The sequence below is a fragment of the Electrophorus electricus genome, chromosome 13 (genome assembly GCF_013358815.1).
Source record: "Electrophorus electricus isolate fEleEle1 chromosome 13, fEleEle1.pri, whole genome shotgun sequence".
Lineage (NCBI taxonomy): Eukaryota > Metazoa > Chordata > Actinopteri > Gymnotiformes > Gymnotidae > Electrophorus > Electrophorus electricus.
The window spans coordinates 15,711,150-15,727,367 of record NC_049547.1 but is presented as its reverse complement, the minus strand read 5'-3'; the positions used below and the strand labels follow the sequence as shown (position 1 = coordinate 15,727,367).

Below are 16,218 nucleotides of genomic sequence, written 5' to 3'. Positions count from 1 at the left end.
GTGAAATCATATAATGACAGCTGAGAAAAGAAATGTGCTTTACATGCTGAGTCAGAGCACATCCAAAGCAACCCTAACACGGTCAACACTAACGTGCAGTTATAGCTTGGTATGGAGCACGGGTGTTGCCCTGTCTACCCAGTCATACAGTCGTTCAGATACTCCCACATACGACCTGGTCTGCTCGACTTTGTCTCCATTTCAAGGTTTAAACAGTCGTCTTTCCTTGGGGCTTAACCCCCCCCCCATGCCCTCAAGGTGTAACATTTGAAATATGCATGATGCAAATAAAAAGGGGCTCCAAAATAAATATTGAACGTGGGCTCTGACTAAATGCCTGTCTTATCTGGTTCAAGTGGAAAATGATGGGCCAGGCCTCACTGCCCTCCGCCGGCATGTCTCCACGGCAACGCCAGGGAGCTGAAAAATGGCATCCAGACATGGATGCCCCTTCATTAAATATCAACACAGCGGCTGACAGCAGAGATAATGGCCAATAACACAGTATTATGTTGGAAGTAAATGAAATGCTCCTGGGACTTGCAGACATGTTTCAGAGAGCAGGGCTTCACTGGGCCAAGAAACCCACATATAGATGCTAAATATACCAGAGTTCTGCACAGCACACCAGCCCTGCTACACACTTCAGCATTTGGAGTGTGCTAAAGGACTGCAATACACTAGAGTGTGGTTAGTGTGAGTTGCTACACCAGGTATAAGATGAAAAATATCAACTATGTGAATATTTTTCTACTATATAAATGTGATACTTCACGCTAATTGGTAATTGTATGGTTCCTATGTGTACATGTGCATATATATATATATATATATATATATATATATATATATAGAGAGAGAGAGAGAGAGAGAGAGAGAGAGAGAGAGAGAGAGAGAGAGAGAGAGAGAGAGAGAGTCCTATCAGTAGGACCCTTTTCAGAAAAATCGAAATGGCTGTGTACAGTTCCTACCCTGTACTGTTCCAGTAAGCTGTTTCAGTGTAGTGATGTTAAATTCGTCCACATCCGGGTTCTGCATTGGCCACAGCCACTAACAAATGAGGAGTCTTGTGTGTGCAGAAATTGCTGATGGCTATCAGAGTTCTGCTTCATGGAGGATATGTTTCTCACTCCCTCTCTCCTTCTCTCTCTCCCCCTCATTCTCACTCTCTCTCTCTCACTCTCCTCTCACACCTTCTCACTGTTTCACACTCTCTCTCCTTCTTTCTCTCTCCTTCACTGTCCTTCCTTCTTGGGCTCATCCACCCTTATTGTTAAATACATTCTGGCTTCCTTTAACCCTGCTTTGGTCACGGATGAGTCTTTCGGTTTTGTGAGTATGGGCTAAACGTCATTCTCCTGTGATGCTGACCTGGGTCTAGATTTGCTCTTCTCTTTTGTTTGGGAAGTACATCAAATGCTATGAGCTGCTTCACCTAATAACAGAGGCAGGATCTAGTCCTGTCAGCTGTGAGGGAACTGTTACAGTAACCAGACTCATCAGACTGTGATGGAACTGTCACAGTAACACTGGATAAAGTGAGCGTGACAAGTAGAGAATAATTTATTGGCAAAACATTGGTTTTAACAGTCATTGTTCATAAATGTTCATACATGTTCATACATTTATGAGCATACAATTGCAATCCATCTTTTGTAACCGTGTTGGAGAACTAACTCCCCAATTGTCTGCAGTCTCCACTACGGTGCAAAACCATGAAGTAGAATGTGAAATGTATGATTTTCATTGCTATATAACTACATAATTTTCATTGCAAAAAAAATGAAAACCATATTAGCAATACTGAGGTAATTTTCATCATAAGATTCATTTTAAGATGTCCTTGAAAAGGAGTTAAATCGCTATGCCTACGTCAAAAGAAGGTTGCTTAACAGGTACCATTATTCCTCTGGCAGATTCTGCATGTGCACATTGTTTCTAATATCCTTACTGACAAGAAGACGTTACTGAATTCCTGTCTTTGAAAATGTGTGCTTGTCCTCTGCCTCCCATGTAAGCCGAACCAGCTGCCTCACTGCGAAAAGATTTCACGCAGCTGAAGTAACTCCATATATAGCATTTACACATCAGAAACGGATTTACATCTTCTGCACTCCGGCCGTCTCGGCTTAATTCTTTGAAATATGAGACGGATAAGAACACACGCGCCTGGTCCTGAGCGCGATTTTCTCCACTTTGAATTAAATTCCATTTGAAATACGTTTTGTTGCTGCCTGGACTGCCAAGTCAGTAATGGCTTTATTTTCTCCTTCAGATGGCCTCTGTGTCCCAAAGCCCCTCTCTGCACACATACCTGTAATTGAAAATATGAAAGAATTAATGAAATACAGCTAATGGCACAGATCGGGGGGGGGGGGGGGGGGGGGGGGGGGGTTGGGCAGGCAAATTTAAATTAGCTGGTGTGTGTGGGTATGAAATTGCTTTCTGTGGATGGTGGAAGCAAAGCTTAAAACTTGCAGCTTAAGAAAAATGGAATAGCAGTTTGCTGGGGAAGAAGACAAGAGAAAGCATGGAAGCCAGCCCTGCTGTTCCCAGAGCCCATCTACACGCGCTTCGTGTCGGTTCACGTTTGCCGCGCAGAAAGTCTGTCAGGAGCAGAGGCTCGGGCCCGACGGTGCTCTCCTCCCCTACAGACGGCTCGATGGAACATTGCCCTTTTCACTGCCTGCTTTTTCTCCGCAATTATCTTTGTTCGTCTCGTCATTTAGATGTATCCCAGAAAGAGGAACTGGGTTCGTTCGGCGTTGAACATTTGAACTGCTCAGATTGCAGTAATTATGCGTGGCAGGCTTCATTTCTGTCTCCCAAACATTGTTCAGTTTTAGTAACGTTATACTCGGCTATACTGTTTTATGACGTCCCACTAGGAGAATTGTTCTGGTGCAGGGTTTTACTCATCAGTGCAGGTGTGTATTAATGTGTGTTTTCTGTGCGCTTTTCATAAAGAAATGATGTGTTTAGAACAGTAAACATGAAATTTATAACAGTAATAATGCACTATTCTCACGTGCATGATAACAGGGTGTGTATTTTAGGTGTATCATAGGGTGTCTGCATGTTTCCTGTGTTTATTGAAAAAGACCAGCAGATGGTTCGAACTGGAATTCCTGTCTTCTTACACCTGGTCTAAGTCCAAATCTTCCCGCTGCTTTCACTCCCATCTTGTCAAGCACGGCATGTGACACACACACACACACACACACACACACACACACAATATTCCATATACAATGTTCCATTTCTTTTTTTTATGACAGATATTGGTCATTTTTGTTCAAACCATTAAAAATAAATGTAAATTATGCAAATAGTGGCAAGCACTTGCATATTTAGTATAAATGTCTAATCTCAGACTAAGCTCCACTGTCCATTCTATATTTTCAGTGCACTCCTGTTTCCTTGCTCTGGGTAGTAACAGTAACAGAAATCGGGAGTTACACATGACAAGGGAGAGAAACTGGTGGAGAGAGCGCTAGAGTGGGAGGCAGAAGAGGAAGCTACCGGTAGCAACTGTGTGTGCTGCAGGAGGGGTGGAGCGAGTCAGCCAGGCTGAACAAGAACTGCAGTAGGCAGTAGGCCTTGCTCTAGAGACACACCCCCACACACGCGCACACACAATTATTTACACACAAAATCTGCTTTGTCTCCAATCAGCAAATAGATGCCTGTGAATCAGGGGTCGTTAGATAAATAGACCTCCAAATCAAGAAATGAATGATAACCATTTAGCACAATGCTTGCAGGGGCTTCTATATGTGCTAGTCCTTGCTCTTATCTAAAACGTAATTTGCACTTTTCTAAGAGACCTAACGTAGATGGTTGTGCGGTTGTGTTTGCGTGTGATTAAGGGTGTATTTACCCGTATGTGTGTTTTCGATGCGGATTGGATGCAGTGGACGGATGCGCTGCGTGTGCAGTCACCGGGCATGCCACAGGGCTGGAGCGCCGAGGTCTCTCCGGGTCAGGGCGGCAGAGACGGCCGTTCCCCCACCCCCCGTCTCCATCGATCCCATCCGTCGCTGCCGCGTGACGGTTGCTCTGTCCAGGCTGCTGCGGATTAGCCCCAGGGGTCTTCACTCCTGCTGCTCATCTCACGCCGCACACGCTCGGCAGGAGCGCGTGTCATTTCTGAGCAGTCCCAATAAGTGGCTTTGTGTCTTAGCCTCAGCTTGTGTCCTTCACTGGGTTTGAACGGAGAACGCTGACTGCATGCAGACTGCATTACTACCTGTGCCGGACGGCTGCCTTTTTATATCATGCCTCTGATGACGCCACGCACTTGTAGTGCATCTGTGTTGCCTCCTAGCCAAGGCTCAAGTGGGAGTTGTAAATCTATACAAGAGAGCACTTTTTGGCAACTGTCCGTTTTGTTCTGTGGGGGCTGAAAGTGTAATTGATCAAAATGTTGCCTGCGTTTTTCCCCCGTGGCTGAATGGCAGGCTGAGGGCTCTCATCCGGTAATGGCCTCCTTCCTAAAGCTGCCTGGATTTATGGTGGCCATAACTACAGCACTTCTCCACTGCTCCAATACCTCTGAGGCCTTCTGCGCTCTCCCACAGAGCGGACCCTACTCCACCGCCATCCAAATCTGTGTGTGTGCGTTAGCCTGAAAAACCACATCGGAACACCATTACAATTATGGTTAGATAACAGCTTTTGTCCCTGGTGTCCATTCTGGCTAATAATGATGTTTTCATTAAGATTCCATAAATCAGCACATTCACCATCTTGCGTGTGCCCCAAGACTGCAGCCGCCCGTCTCTGTCCGTTTCCCCATTACTGAGCAGATTAAGAGCCCTTTGGCCCCCTGAGAGTTTTCATTAAAAATCTTGACAGATAAGGTTTGTTTTGAAAGAGGTTCCAGGCTGAAAGGAGCTGCACCGCTGACAGAGTTCTCTTACTCACTGCCTCGTGTGAGGGTCGGGAGAGTCGAAATTGTTGCTAAAATGTCATGAGGCATTGCTGTAGTGCTTAAAGTCCTAAACGCCCTTGGTCTGTTCAGAAATGCCAGTCATCCAAATTTTGCTGCAATGTTTATGACTGACGTTCCTCCCCAGCTGTGAGACATCCTTGCTTAATGTTCAGATATGGCCACGTACAATGCCTTCCATTCTAACATATTTATATTCTACGGACTGTGTGCCGAATCACACGCATACACCCTTGCGTACACGCAAACACACAGGGCAACATGCTTCCTGTTGTGATCTGTAGTGTCACGATCTATATCAAGATCGCCTTGGTGCTGGCAGTGTGGTCAAGCATCCATTCTGTGTGAAGCGGCACTGGATTAGCGCTGGATGGAGTGGGCAGCCGCAGCAGGGCGGTGTCTTTAGTAAAAACAACACTCGCTTTAGTCTTATAAGGACACAGGGCCTGTGTGGAAGAGTTAGTGAGCCCCTGCCCGCTGGAGGGACTGAACAGAAGGCATTGGGTCCTGTTTTCTCTGAAGCCCTGCCCCCTCCGAGACACCCTGCTCAAGGCTGGTCTATGCTTAGGCTTTGTGATTCCTTCCACATGGTGCCAACGGATGCTGCAGATCCATGCAGCCCAGGGCGGAGCCTGAAATGCAAGAATATCTGAGCATGCTCACCAAGAATCCCCTCTAACCCAGGACAGGTCACGCACGCTATCTAATACTGTAATAAACCTACGATAGATGTATGATTAAGGCACTGATTGCTGTATAAGCCAGTTCTTGTTTTGCTTATGCTGCATGGGTTTGCAGGATTCTGTGTTGTGATGTACTGTATGATGTCAGCCTCCCCAATGCAGCCCAAGCTTTTGGTTTATGAGCTGTGCTCAGCTTGGTCTAATCCCTTACTCTCTACTGGCTCAACGTCAGACTATCTCTGAATGGTTGCACTGGCCAGGTAAATATTAAAGGACTCAGGGAGTGCCTGATTGGTATGGGATTTGGCAGCGGATCACACCACTGTCTCACTCCCTTCACGTCTCTTCTCCAACTGTGCTTGCAGAGTGCTGGCACCTGAATGACGCTGTTGCTCACGTTGCCATTTACGCTCGTAGTTGGCAGAAACCCGCTGGGTTCATGAAGGCCGGCGTGCATGGTGGCGTTTCTCCCTCATGTCCGCTTCTGCAGCTCGGTCGGCCTGGACGATGCCAGCTTGCCATAAGCCAGGGAAGGTCGGAGAGTGACAGTGGAGCCCGTAGCACACCGTTGCGTTGCATTAATGTGGGGCACGCGGCATACCCGGGCACACCTGGACACCGGCCCTAGCCATGAGAGGAGAGCCAGCCTCGGAGAACAGGAGTCACCACACAGACTCCCACCAAGGAAATGGGGGAAAATATGCATGCATGCTCCAGCAAGTCCATTAACACACAGCACATTTACATATGTTCATTAGAGGTGTTTTATCTGGGTTTGGACTGGGAATACATTTCCCTCACAAAGGATCAAGTAAAGTACTGATAAATCAATTCCGCTATTAATGCTAGGGCGCTTTTTCAGCAGCCTGAGGTGTGTGTGTGTGTGTGTGTGTGTGTGTGTGTGTGTGTGTGTGTGTGTATGTAAAAGAGCTCTCTGTTAATGGAGGCATTTTACCTTGTCCACACCAACCCACACTGGTAATTAATAGACTGAAGACCAGGGCGACCGAAAACACTTTCCATACGAGGCGATGCAGTGGCTGTTCAACCTTTAATCCCAAGTGGGTCACATACTATACCTCTCCTTTTCCAGACCTGAATCTGACAGGCCTATTACACTTGGCCTGAGCATGCAGGGCACTCGCTCCGAATGTTTCCCAATCCACACTTCCACACTTCGCCTTTACAAATGCACACATGCATATTGCAGGCAGTCTATTTTTGCACCGCAGTGCAGCAGGCACGATGCAGGTCAGCGGACACAGAGTAAGTCATACGCGTTGCACTCTGATTGAGCATGCAAGCCTGGTGCGGCACAGAGAAGACGCGTCTTCCTCGCTTAACGGATTGAGCTTTGGAGCAGTGCAGGTAACCAGCGCTTTTCAGCTCTGGAGACAGGGATCTAATTGAAGATGATCTCTCAGATAAAAGCTGGAGACTCTGGCTGTGGGGCCTTACTGTGAAGGTGTCGAGGGGGTTTTGATATTCTCCACACAGCCTGGCCTCACGCTGCTTCTCCTCTGTTTGATCTCGCCGGGTCCTGTCGCACTGCCTTTCAAACCACACAAAATCATTAGTAATGAAAATAACATTTTAAGAGGCGGAGTTCACTTGGTGTTCAGGGGCGGCTCTGATGCAAGTCATTGTTCTCTTGCGTTCAGGTTTCTTCATTGATTTGTTTATGCATCCCTCCCCTTCCAGTGGGTGATATCTGTTCGCTTTTTTCTTTTTTCCATGGCATTCTAACCTGTTCTAGGCTCTGACCTGTTTCCATGGCGTTCTAACCTGTTCTAGGCTCTGACCTGTTTCCATGGCGTTCTAACCTGTTCTAGGCTCTGACCTGTTTCCATGGCGTTCTAACCTGTTCTAGGCTCTGACCTGTTTCCCTTGCGTTGTTTTGCAGCACGAGAGGAGAACGTGGCCACGTTCCGCGGCTCAGAGTACTTCTGCTACGACCTCTCGCAGAACCCCATTCAGAGCAGCAGCGATGAGATCACGCTCTCCTTCAAGACCTGGCAGCGCAACGGCCTGATCCTGCACACGGGCAAATCCGCCGACTACGTCAACCTGGCCCTGAAGGACGGCGCCGTCTCCCTGGTCATCAACCTCGGCTCCGGAGCCTTCGAGGCCATCGTGGAGCCGGTGAACGGCAAATTCAACGACAACGCCTGGCACGATGTCAAAGTGACACGCAACCTCAGACAGGTAATGCTAAAGAGGTGAACAGCTACGTTCACTTCAGCAGAACTAGATTAAAAAATGAACCATTAAAGTATACCATCGGTTAAATATAATATAACTCTTGCGTGTTTCAGCAGTCGCGAGGAAAAGTTTGTGAAACCTTTTGGAATTTTGTGGATTTCTGTATGATTGGCTTAAATGTGCCCAGGTCTTGGTAATAATAAATAAACAGTTCTGACGTTTTACATTTATTTTTATTTAACAAATGTTTTAAACAATCAAGGTCAATGGTGTGTGCACTGTTATATTTGAGTGACTAGTTATTGCCTGTACCCTCAACCAGTGGGATGCTGGGGACATTCTTTGGTCCATTCGTTTGGTCCATTTCTACGAACCTGCTTCAGCTCATGCATGCTTTTTGCTCATCATGCTTTTTTTGCACGTTGTGCTGTAGATCATGACACAGCATTTCCATGGGATTCAGGTCAGGGATTGGCTGATTGTTTTGCCGTTTAAACCACTCTGCTGTTGATTTGTGCCCGTGCTGCATAACTCAGCCCCAGATGGGACGAGGTTTTGGTCAGTATGCAGTGTTTCCTTTTCTCCGGCGATAACCTAATTATCGCAAGGGCACTTTTTCACAAGTCATGATTTGTAAGTGTATAAGAGCTGTGTGCTGGAGGGATTATGGACGCAACGTCAGTGGTGAATATTTAATGCCTGTAATGTAATGTTGACACATCCCATCCTCACTACTTCTCCCAGCTAAGGCTGGCTTACTGCTCATCCCTAGAATGCTTTATATCTCAGTTCCTGAATATTGGTGCTTAGAATATTATGAATATTAGCAATGCAAAGCTCTATGGGTGTTTATAAAAAAAAAAATTAAAAAAAATTAAACATTTTTTAAAAAATTATTATTGTTATTCCTCACCACCCTCAAACACCACTCTTGTTCAGTTGGGTCAGTGGTGTACACATGAACACAAATGTTAAAATGTTCTTTATAATTAGTTTGATGGTTCTACCTTTGCAGTGATCTTTGTAGGGCAGCCACTACTAGGTGATATTGCACTTGAACAGAACTTAATTACTGAAAGGAGTGCCTTTTCAGATTTAAAAAAGTGTTTATTTATATCAAGAGGATTTTCAGAGGTCTTTATCCCAGAGGTCATATAGTTTTTCCATGGATGACCTTGATGTTAAAATAATTTGTTCAATAAAGATACGACAGTGTAAAATGGTTTGTTTGTTGCTTGTTGAACAAGACTACCTTAATTGTTATGGCTAATAGATGAAAATAAAAGCTCATTTTAAGAGCAATTCATACAGATATCCAGATTAAAAAACTCCCCCCCTCACAGCTGTAAAGTAATTCAATATAGCAGCTTTTGTTATTCAGGTTCAATGTTCATTTGTTTCTCTCCTTTCGTTTTTCTCTGTGTTTTAAGAGTAACTATCTCTTACCCAGGGCCCTTACCTCCTACCACATGATTAGCCTCGTCAGGCAGTAATCTCTGCCAGAGGCCATCAACAGCTTGATGCCTTCAAAAGACCTCCTTCTCTCCGTCTCTCCGTCTGTCTCTCTCACTTTCACTCTGGCTCTTCCCCTCCCTCCATCTATCTGTCTGTCTTTTGCTCTCCCTATCGCCGTCTCTCGGTGTGTCTGTCGGTCTCTCTCGCACCCCCCCCACACCCCCCTGCGCCTCTTATCAGGGTGGCGGGGAGACGCTTCAGCCAAGCTCAACCGCTCTACTTACCCAAAGCCAATTTCGCTGCCACTGTTAAATCACTCAGTGCCCTGCATTTCAAAATATGTAAATATTCCTGGCGGCGTTGCTACTCGGGAGTGGGCGGGGCGTGACGCTTTCACGTGGGTCTGTGTGGTTCCGCCGGTGCCCACGAGCTGCAGCCAGTTAGCGCGCCACACGTCCACAGGCAGCGCTTTCATTTTCTTCTCTTCTTTATGCACGTTGAATAACGGCTATTCTGAAACCACGAAGACACGCGTGCGCGGACGTGCTGCAGGAGAGGACCGAGCAAGCTTTTACCATTACCGCGCCGCTCACCTTGAGAATCGGCCGCTAAAATGAGCCTGCCTGCGTTTCTGCACGGGGGCTGTTTGACGAAACACCGCATGCTCTTTCACAAAATTAGGACGTTATTATTGTAGAAAAGCATTTATTGAGTTCGGTGTTTTGAAGTGTGTGTATTCTCCATTATTTTCTACACACAGAACACACACAGTTTAGGATTATAAGCAACAGAGATATCCCGCTTTTTCTTCTCTCTCTCTCTCTCTCTCTCTCTCTCTCTCTCTCTCTCTCTCTCTCTCTCTCTCTCTCTCTCTCTCTCTCTCTCTCTCTCTCTCTCTCTCACTCTCACCTGGTGTCTCAACAAAAAACACATCCTGCTGGATCAAAACTAACCACTCCTGGAACAGGCCACTGTTTTCCCAAGTGTTACATGAACGGCTAATGCACCAGTACCCTGATTACTCCTCGAACTTTTATTTTGATTTATTTCGTTTTCCTAACGACCACTGGGTTCACCATTTAATTTCCTTTCTTCCTCCTTTCTGCAAAGCATTCAGGCGTCGGACACGCTATGGTAAACAAACTACATTGTCTGGTAGATATCATTCTTATTGTTCCTTTTTTGGGTTTGCCGTGTGCCTCCCTGGCCCTCTTCCGTTTTCTTTGGGTTTCTTTCCAAGACAATCATTATCACCTAGAAACAACAACAACAAAACAAAATACAAAGGAAATGGGATGGGCGTTCTAGGTGTTCTTCTTTTTCTCCCTCCCCTGTCCGGTTACCTCCACACAGCTTCCTCCTTGTTTCTGCCTTCGTGAATCTCCTCTCTCCAGAAGACCTTGAGATGTGACCCTATAGGGTTTAGTATTTAAACAAGTATATATTGTTATTATTTTATTTTTGCTCCTGTTTGCTGAATACTGTCAACAAAACTGGCAGAAGCTTTCCACAAAGAACCAGAGACTGCAAAAAAAAAAAAAAAAAAAAAAAAAAACAAAAAAAATAACAAAAAAAACAAAAAAAAAAAAAAATGCACAGAACGAACCAGCGTTCAGCGCGGGAGCTCTGACAGTTGTTTCCAGTACAGAGTGTGCATGACGCGCGGAAGCCCTCTCCATCCTCAGCTCAGACTCCACCTTTCTTGACCTCCGTCACTAACAACTTCCTCGTCACCTGCCCTGTCATTTTCCCGCGCATGTCCTTTGTGCTGTTATGACCTGCATGTCATTCTCACGCTCTCATACGCTCCCTCTCACTGGCTTTGGGTTTTGGTGGTCGCATGTGTTTGTGGATTGGCTTTGCATGCTGCCCTTAGACCAAGCTAGGGGATTAGTGTTTATATCTTTATATGGAAATTAAGTTGCATGCTCAGCTGGCTGTAGTCCGTGTGGCATGTTCATTTGTAGCATAATATGAACTATGTTCATTTGTATTATAGTACAGTACCATGCAACACGTTTAGGAAGCATGCATATCAATGTCTGAACTGACTGATTGCTTATGGAATTTGACATAAGATAAAAACCAGCATGAGTACAGTATAAGAGTCTGTGGTTTGTGATGTTTTACTAACCTCTCAGACCTAACAAATGTACAAAGCAAGGAGCTCATTTCTAACACCGATCAAAGATAAAGAAAATATGTCGCCGAAATATTTTCTTTACCTGAGCCTAATTGTGAGAACAGGCACACCTGATGAGTGCTCAGTGCTGCTTAGTCTGACCCAGCGCCCCCTAGTGTTCAGACTGACTACTGTAACAGAGAGACGGTCCTGACCTTGCTACTGGAACAGAGACGTTCAGCGCAGGCCCGAGGGTCATCACTGTATCTTTCTCCTCCCTGTCTGTCCCTTTACCCGGACAGGTCACCATATCAGTGGACGGCATCCTCACCACCACGGGCTACACGCAGGAGGACTACACTATGCTAGGCTCAGACGATTTCTTTTACGTGGGAGGAAGCCCGAGTACCGCCGACCTGCCCGGATCGCCCGTCAGCAACAACTTCATGGGCTGCCTGAAAGAGGTAGGGCGTGCGCGCTAGCCGTCTCCGCTGGCCCTTTCTCTCGGGACATCATGTGGCCTTGTCAGGGCAGCCATAGTGGAATAGCTCGGAATGAAACATTGGAGCAGCATAATAGATTTAATAAAGCTTATCTGGTGAAAAGGACGGTGTGGACATCAGTATCTGTGAAGCTCCCCTATAATGACATTCGCAGGACTTCTGCATTTTCTCGACATGAAATAGTTTCAGCTGTATTTAATTTGGCTTTTCAATTGTGGTAAATCATTTGATTAGGGTTGCAGTGGCCAGGGATCGGCGCGGCGTGATTGGCTGAGATGAGATTCTGCTCTACAGGACACGGCGTGCTCGCAGGGAAAGCTGAGTGTGATGTGGGGTTGGGGGGAAGGAGTGGGTTCTAGAGTGCAGAAATCTCCAGGTGGAAAACCATGTCACAGCTATATGAAGTAAGCCACTGTATACTTAATGGAGCTTGAACAGCACCGACGCAATTCCGACGTTGTCTTCTTTAAGCAGCTGTCCTTTATAATAAATGCAGTCTTTGTCTGGCCTGGAGACTGTAATCACTATGTGGCTTGTGCCTTAATTTATCTGGAAGTGGGCAGGTAATCTATAACAGGGACAATGGCAGGACCATCAGCAGATCTTGGGACGGCTACATCACTGCTATTGTCTCACACTGTCTGTCAGCTTATGAAAGCCTAAAGAAGTACATCACGTCCATTTTGTATGCTAACTACCTTTCCTACCCTGGCGATAGTATCTGGTGCTGAAACCCACATGCATTAGTGTTTGAATAAAGGCTCATTACCAGAGCCCCCTTCTTACCCAGAGCCTGGCCAAAATGGAGTCCATTTCTGAGATTACAGTAATCAGTTCCAGAAGTGGCGTGATGTAACCGCTGCTTGTGCAACACCGGTACCTGCCGTGCCGGCGGGAGGAGCGGCGTGTTCGGAGCTCCCAGAGCTAGAGAAATCAGAGGCCGCCGTCTCCGCCCACGGTCCCGGGTCTGCCCTCCACTCTCACATGGGGGAATTATTCTGAAAGGCAACATGCAATGGCAGGTGTGCTACTGAGTTGAGCACTGGCGTGTGGTATGATTTATAATGCCTACGAGAAGTCACATAATGCATTATATTTTGGTAGGAAATGTAACAAGCTTTCCATGGCTTGTTTTGTTTTTTTTTCTTCCAAAAAACGGTGTAATCTTGATCTGTATCATACCCAACATGCACACAGCTTGGCACAAGCATGAGTGTGGTAGGTTTGGGCTGACCTACATTTGAGAATAGTGGCTCATCATGAATGTCATGCCTGTGCCTTAGAGAAAATGTACCTGCAGACACTTGGATAATGCATCTCCACTGGTTGTCATCAATGACTATCGCCACGGCGACAACAGTGCCGGTGCAGGGTGTTGTCATTGTTTTTAGATTGTTTTTAGAACCCTGTTGCACCTAGTACCATTTCTGTAGCCCACAGATGCTTTGGAGAGAGAAACTATGCACAATGTGCAAACGATTTCCTGCGAGCTTTATGTTGTACATGGCTTGAGAACCTGTTGAAAGGGGCAGTAAATGCCCGCCCCACTGCACTGGCAGCACCCTGCCGCCTGTGAGCAGACGTGCTGCACAGGGTCAGGACTCCAGCCGGTCAGACTGTCACCCTATCCAGAGTGTTGACAACTTCCTCAGGAACAGGGAGTCCACACCCAGTGTTAGACCGGCAGCGCCAGCTCAAGGTCCACGTGTGGCCCCTCACTAACTAGATTTATCCCAGCAGCTATTTATCCCACGATCCATATTCCTCTCTCAGCACACTGCTCTCAGCTGGGCCATACCATGTCCACACTGTTTCTGGGATCACTGATAAGCTTATGTGCAGGTTTATGTAGGTTTTTAAAACATTCTTTTTGTTTGTATTCTATGTGTGTGTTTATTTGATGGGACCTGCAGCAGCTGGTAGCACTGATATGCTTTTATGTGCAGTTTTGTTAGAGAGCAGGAATTTGAAGAGCCCTCCACCTAGTGGCACGGAATCCTAACTGCATGTCACCATGTATATAAGAGTGCAATTTATAAGACATCTACCATCATATTCACATTTCTCTAAACATTTAGGTCAAAACATATTATAGAAAAAAATACTATATATTTGTGTGTGTGTGTGTGTGTGTGTGTGTGTGTGTGTGTATATATATATATATATAAAAAATCTGATTTTTCCAAATGTAAATTATGTAAATACGTGGCCAATTCTTGATTACCTTTGAAATCATAACAGGAATCCCACTCACTCTCAAACCAGTGTAGTTGTGCCAGACCGTGAAGGGCATTAACCAGAATGTGTGTGTATGCATTTGTGTCTGTCTGTCTGTGTGTCTTTGTGTGTGCGTGTGCTTGTGTGTGTGCGTGCGCGTGTGCTTGTGTGTGTGTGCGTGTACTTGTGTGTGTGTGTGTGTGTGTGTGTGTGTGTGTGTGTGTGTGTGAGCTGAGCTTTCAGCACTTCTGAACAGGACTCCTGCTCCTCCCTGTGGTAGCACTGTTGCACTCACCTTCCAGGATGATGCCGTGCGGTGCCTGCAATTTGTCACCTCTGTCAGAGGTTGCTCCTCTGAAACTGTGCTCCTAACCTGCCCACTGGGCTCTGTCCCCTGGGTCTCTCCCACCTTCCAGCTACAAAGTGGCTCAGAACTGTGGAGTTTAGACAGATGGGTCAACCCACTGTATACGATCCTCCTTCCGCCCCCATCCCACAGCTGATGTGTTTGGATAAGCTCTGTAGGAATGGGATCTGGGAGGGAGACAGAGAGGGAAATCTGCCAAGCTTCAGAAACGCTTGACTCTGTTGTGTTATTGGTTGCTAGTGGTTGTACTGGTTTGGATATGCTAGTTAAAGGAGAGAATTTCAACACGTAGCTGTAGCAGCTGTAGACCTAATGTTGTAGGTTATATGGTTCATCACCCTCTACAGGAGTGCTCTTAGGCTCATCAACAGCAGAAGCTGATGCCAAACTCTTGCTTCAATTTATTTTGGTCAGGTGCTTAACTTTTTGGTCAGGTGCTTAATAAAGTATTAATTAACTGAAAACATTCATGAACTGATAAACGAAAATGAAATCCTGAAATGAACTAGCATTGCGATCTTGGCCTGTTTGAAGAAACGTAAGGATCTGTAAGGATGTGGATGATTGTGCAGGGGGTGTGTAGGAGTCCACCGTGGTGCATCTCTGACCTGTGGAGCTTCGTCCAACCGTGGCCATCCCGCCACCTGTGCTCCTGAGCCCTCATGCAAAATACCAACCAAGTTCCACCTGGCATCCTTGACTGGAGAATAATCTATACCAATTTCTAACTTTCCTCCAGGAAGACCCAGAGCCATTAATTCCATGAGAGTGGTGGGCAGGCTTTGCAGGCAGAGATTTATCGCATACGCTGACAGCTGTGGATGATGAATGGGTGTGTCACGGCGGGGCCAACCGCAGGCGGAGGGGAGGAGGCCGCGGGTATTAGCCAGTCCCCCGTTGGACCCCCGTCACGGTGCACGGCCACTAGCGTGACACCCACGTTCGGCCGCCCCAGAAGCAGCTTGGGGCCGCGTCGGTCATCCCGGTCCCTCGCTGGCCTCCTTCGTGCACGCCGTGGGCTTCATCAACTTGGGCCGCGTGGCTTTCCTGCAGCATGCCTTCCCGTGTTGCGTTTGCGGCCAGGCTTTATGGCATCTCCGCGATTGTGGAGAGATGTGTGGCAAATGGCTTGTGGGATAAATCACCGCCCGTATAGGCAAGCCTTACGTAAGAACCTCGGCTCTCCCAGCACCGTGCGCCCCCCTCCTCGTTTATTTCAGAGCAAGTCTGCAAAGCGAGATAGCGCCCTGATGAAATTCTACTCCATCCACAAACTCAAACAAGTTTCATTCTGCTTCCTCACTCAGTCAACCTGCACATTCACTCATGGTTGAATCCATTTCATCTACACAGTTTAAACAGACAGATGCTTAGTGTGAGTCTGTTCCTCTCTATCTATAGAATAAGGCTCACTTACTCCCGTCTCTATTTTCTCATGTCCCAGCAGACACCTTAAGCCAGGTGCTGATAGATAAAGCTCCAGTATTATATTCAAATGTCGTGACTGTGCAGAGGCCGGTCGAAGGAGGCAGGTACTTGCCAGCCCCCCAGGGGACAAATATTTGTTCTCCACAGTGGGGTTTTCAGCCCACAGTGACATGGGTGACCTTTCTGCAACAATTAATCACCACTCTCACAAAGTCAATTAATTCAATTTGGGGCTCCTGAGAGCATCGTTTCGATGAACAGTTTGAACAGTTTCGACACATAAAATGGGA

At 46.6% G+C, this 16,218-nt stretch overlaps 1 protein-coding gene across 35 annotated transcripts in view; it reads left to right on the top strand.

Annotated features, from left to right (window-relative positions):
- Nucleotides 1-16,218, top strand: part of nrxn3a (neurexin 3a) — a 254,250-nt gene that overhangs the window by 41,873 nt on the left and 196,159 nt on the right. For all 35 annotated transcript variants that reach the window (XR_004776805.1, XR_003410078.2, XR_003410077.2 and 32 more), the window contains 2 exons: nucleotides 7,538-7,839; nucleotides 11,716-11,877. Coding sequence is in view for 32 of the 35 variants with exons in the window: in XM_027001511.2 (XP_026857312.2) it covers nucleotides 7,538-7,839; nucleotides 11,716-11,877 (464 nt within the window). In the remaining 3 variants the exon portion in view is untranslated. The remainder of the gene's footprint in view (nucleotides 1-7,537; nucleotides 7,840-11,715; nucleotides 11,878-16,218) is intronic.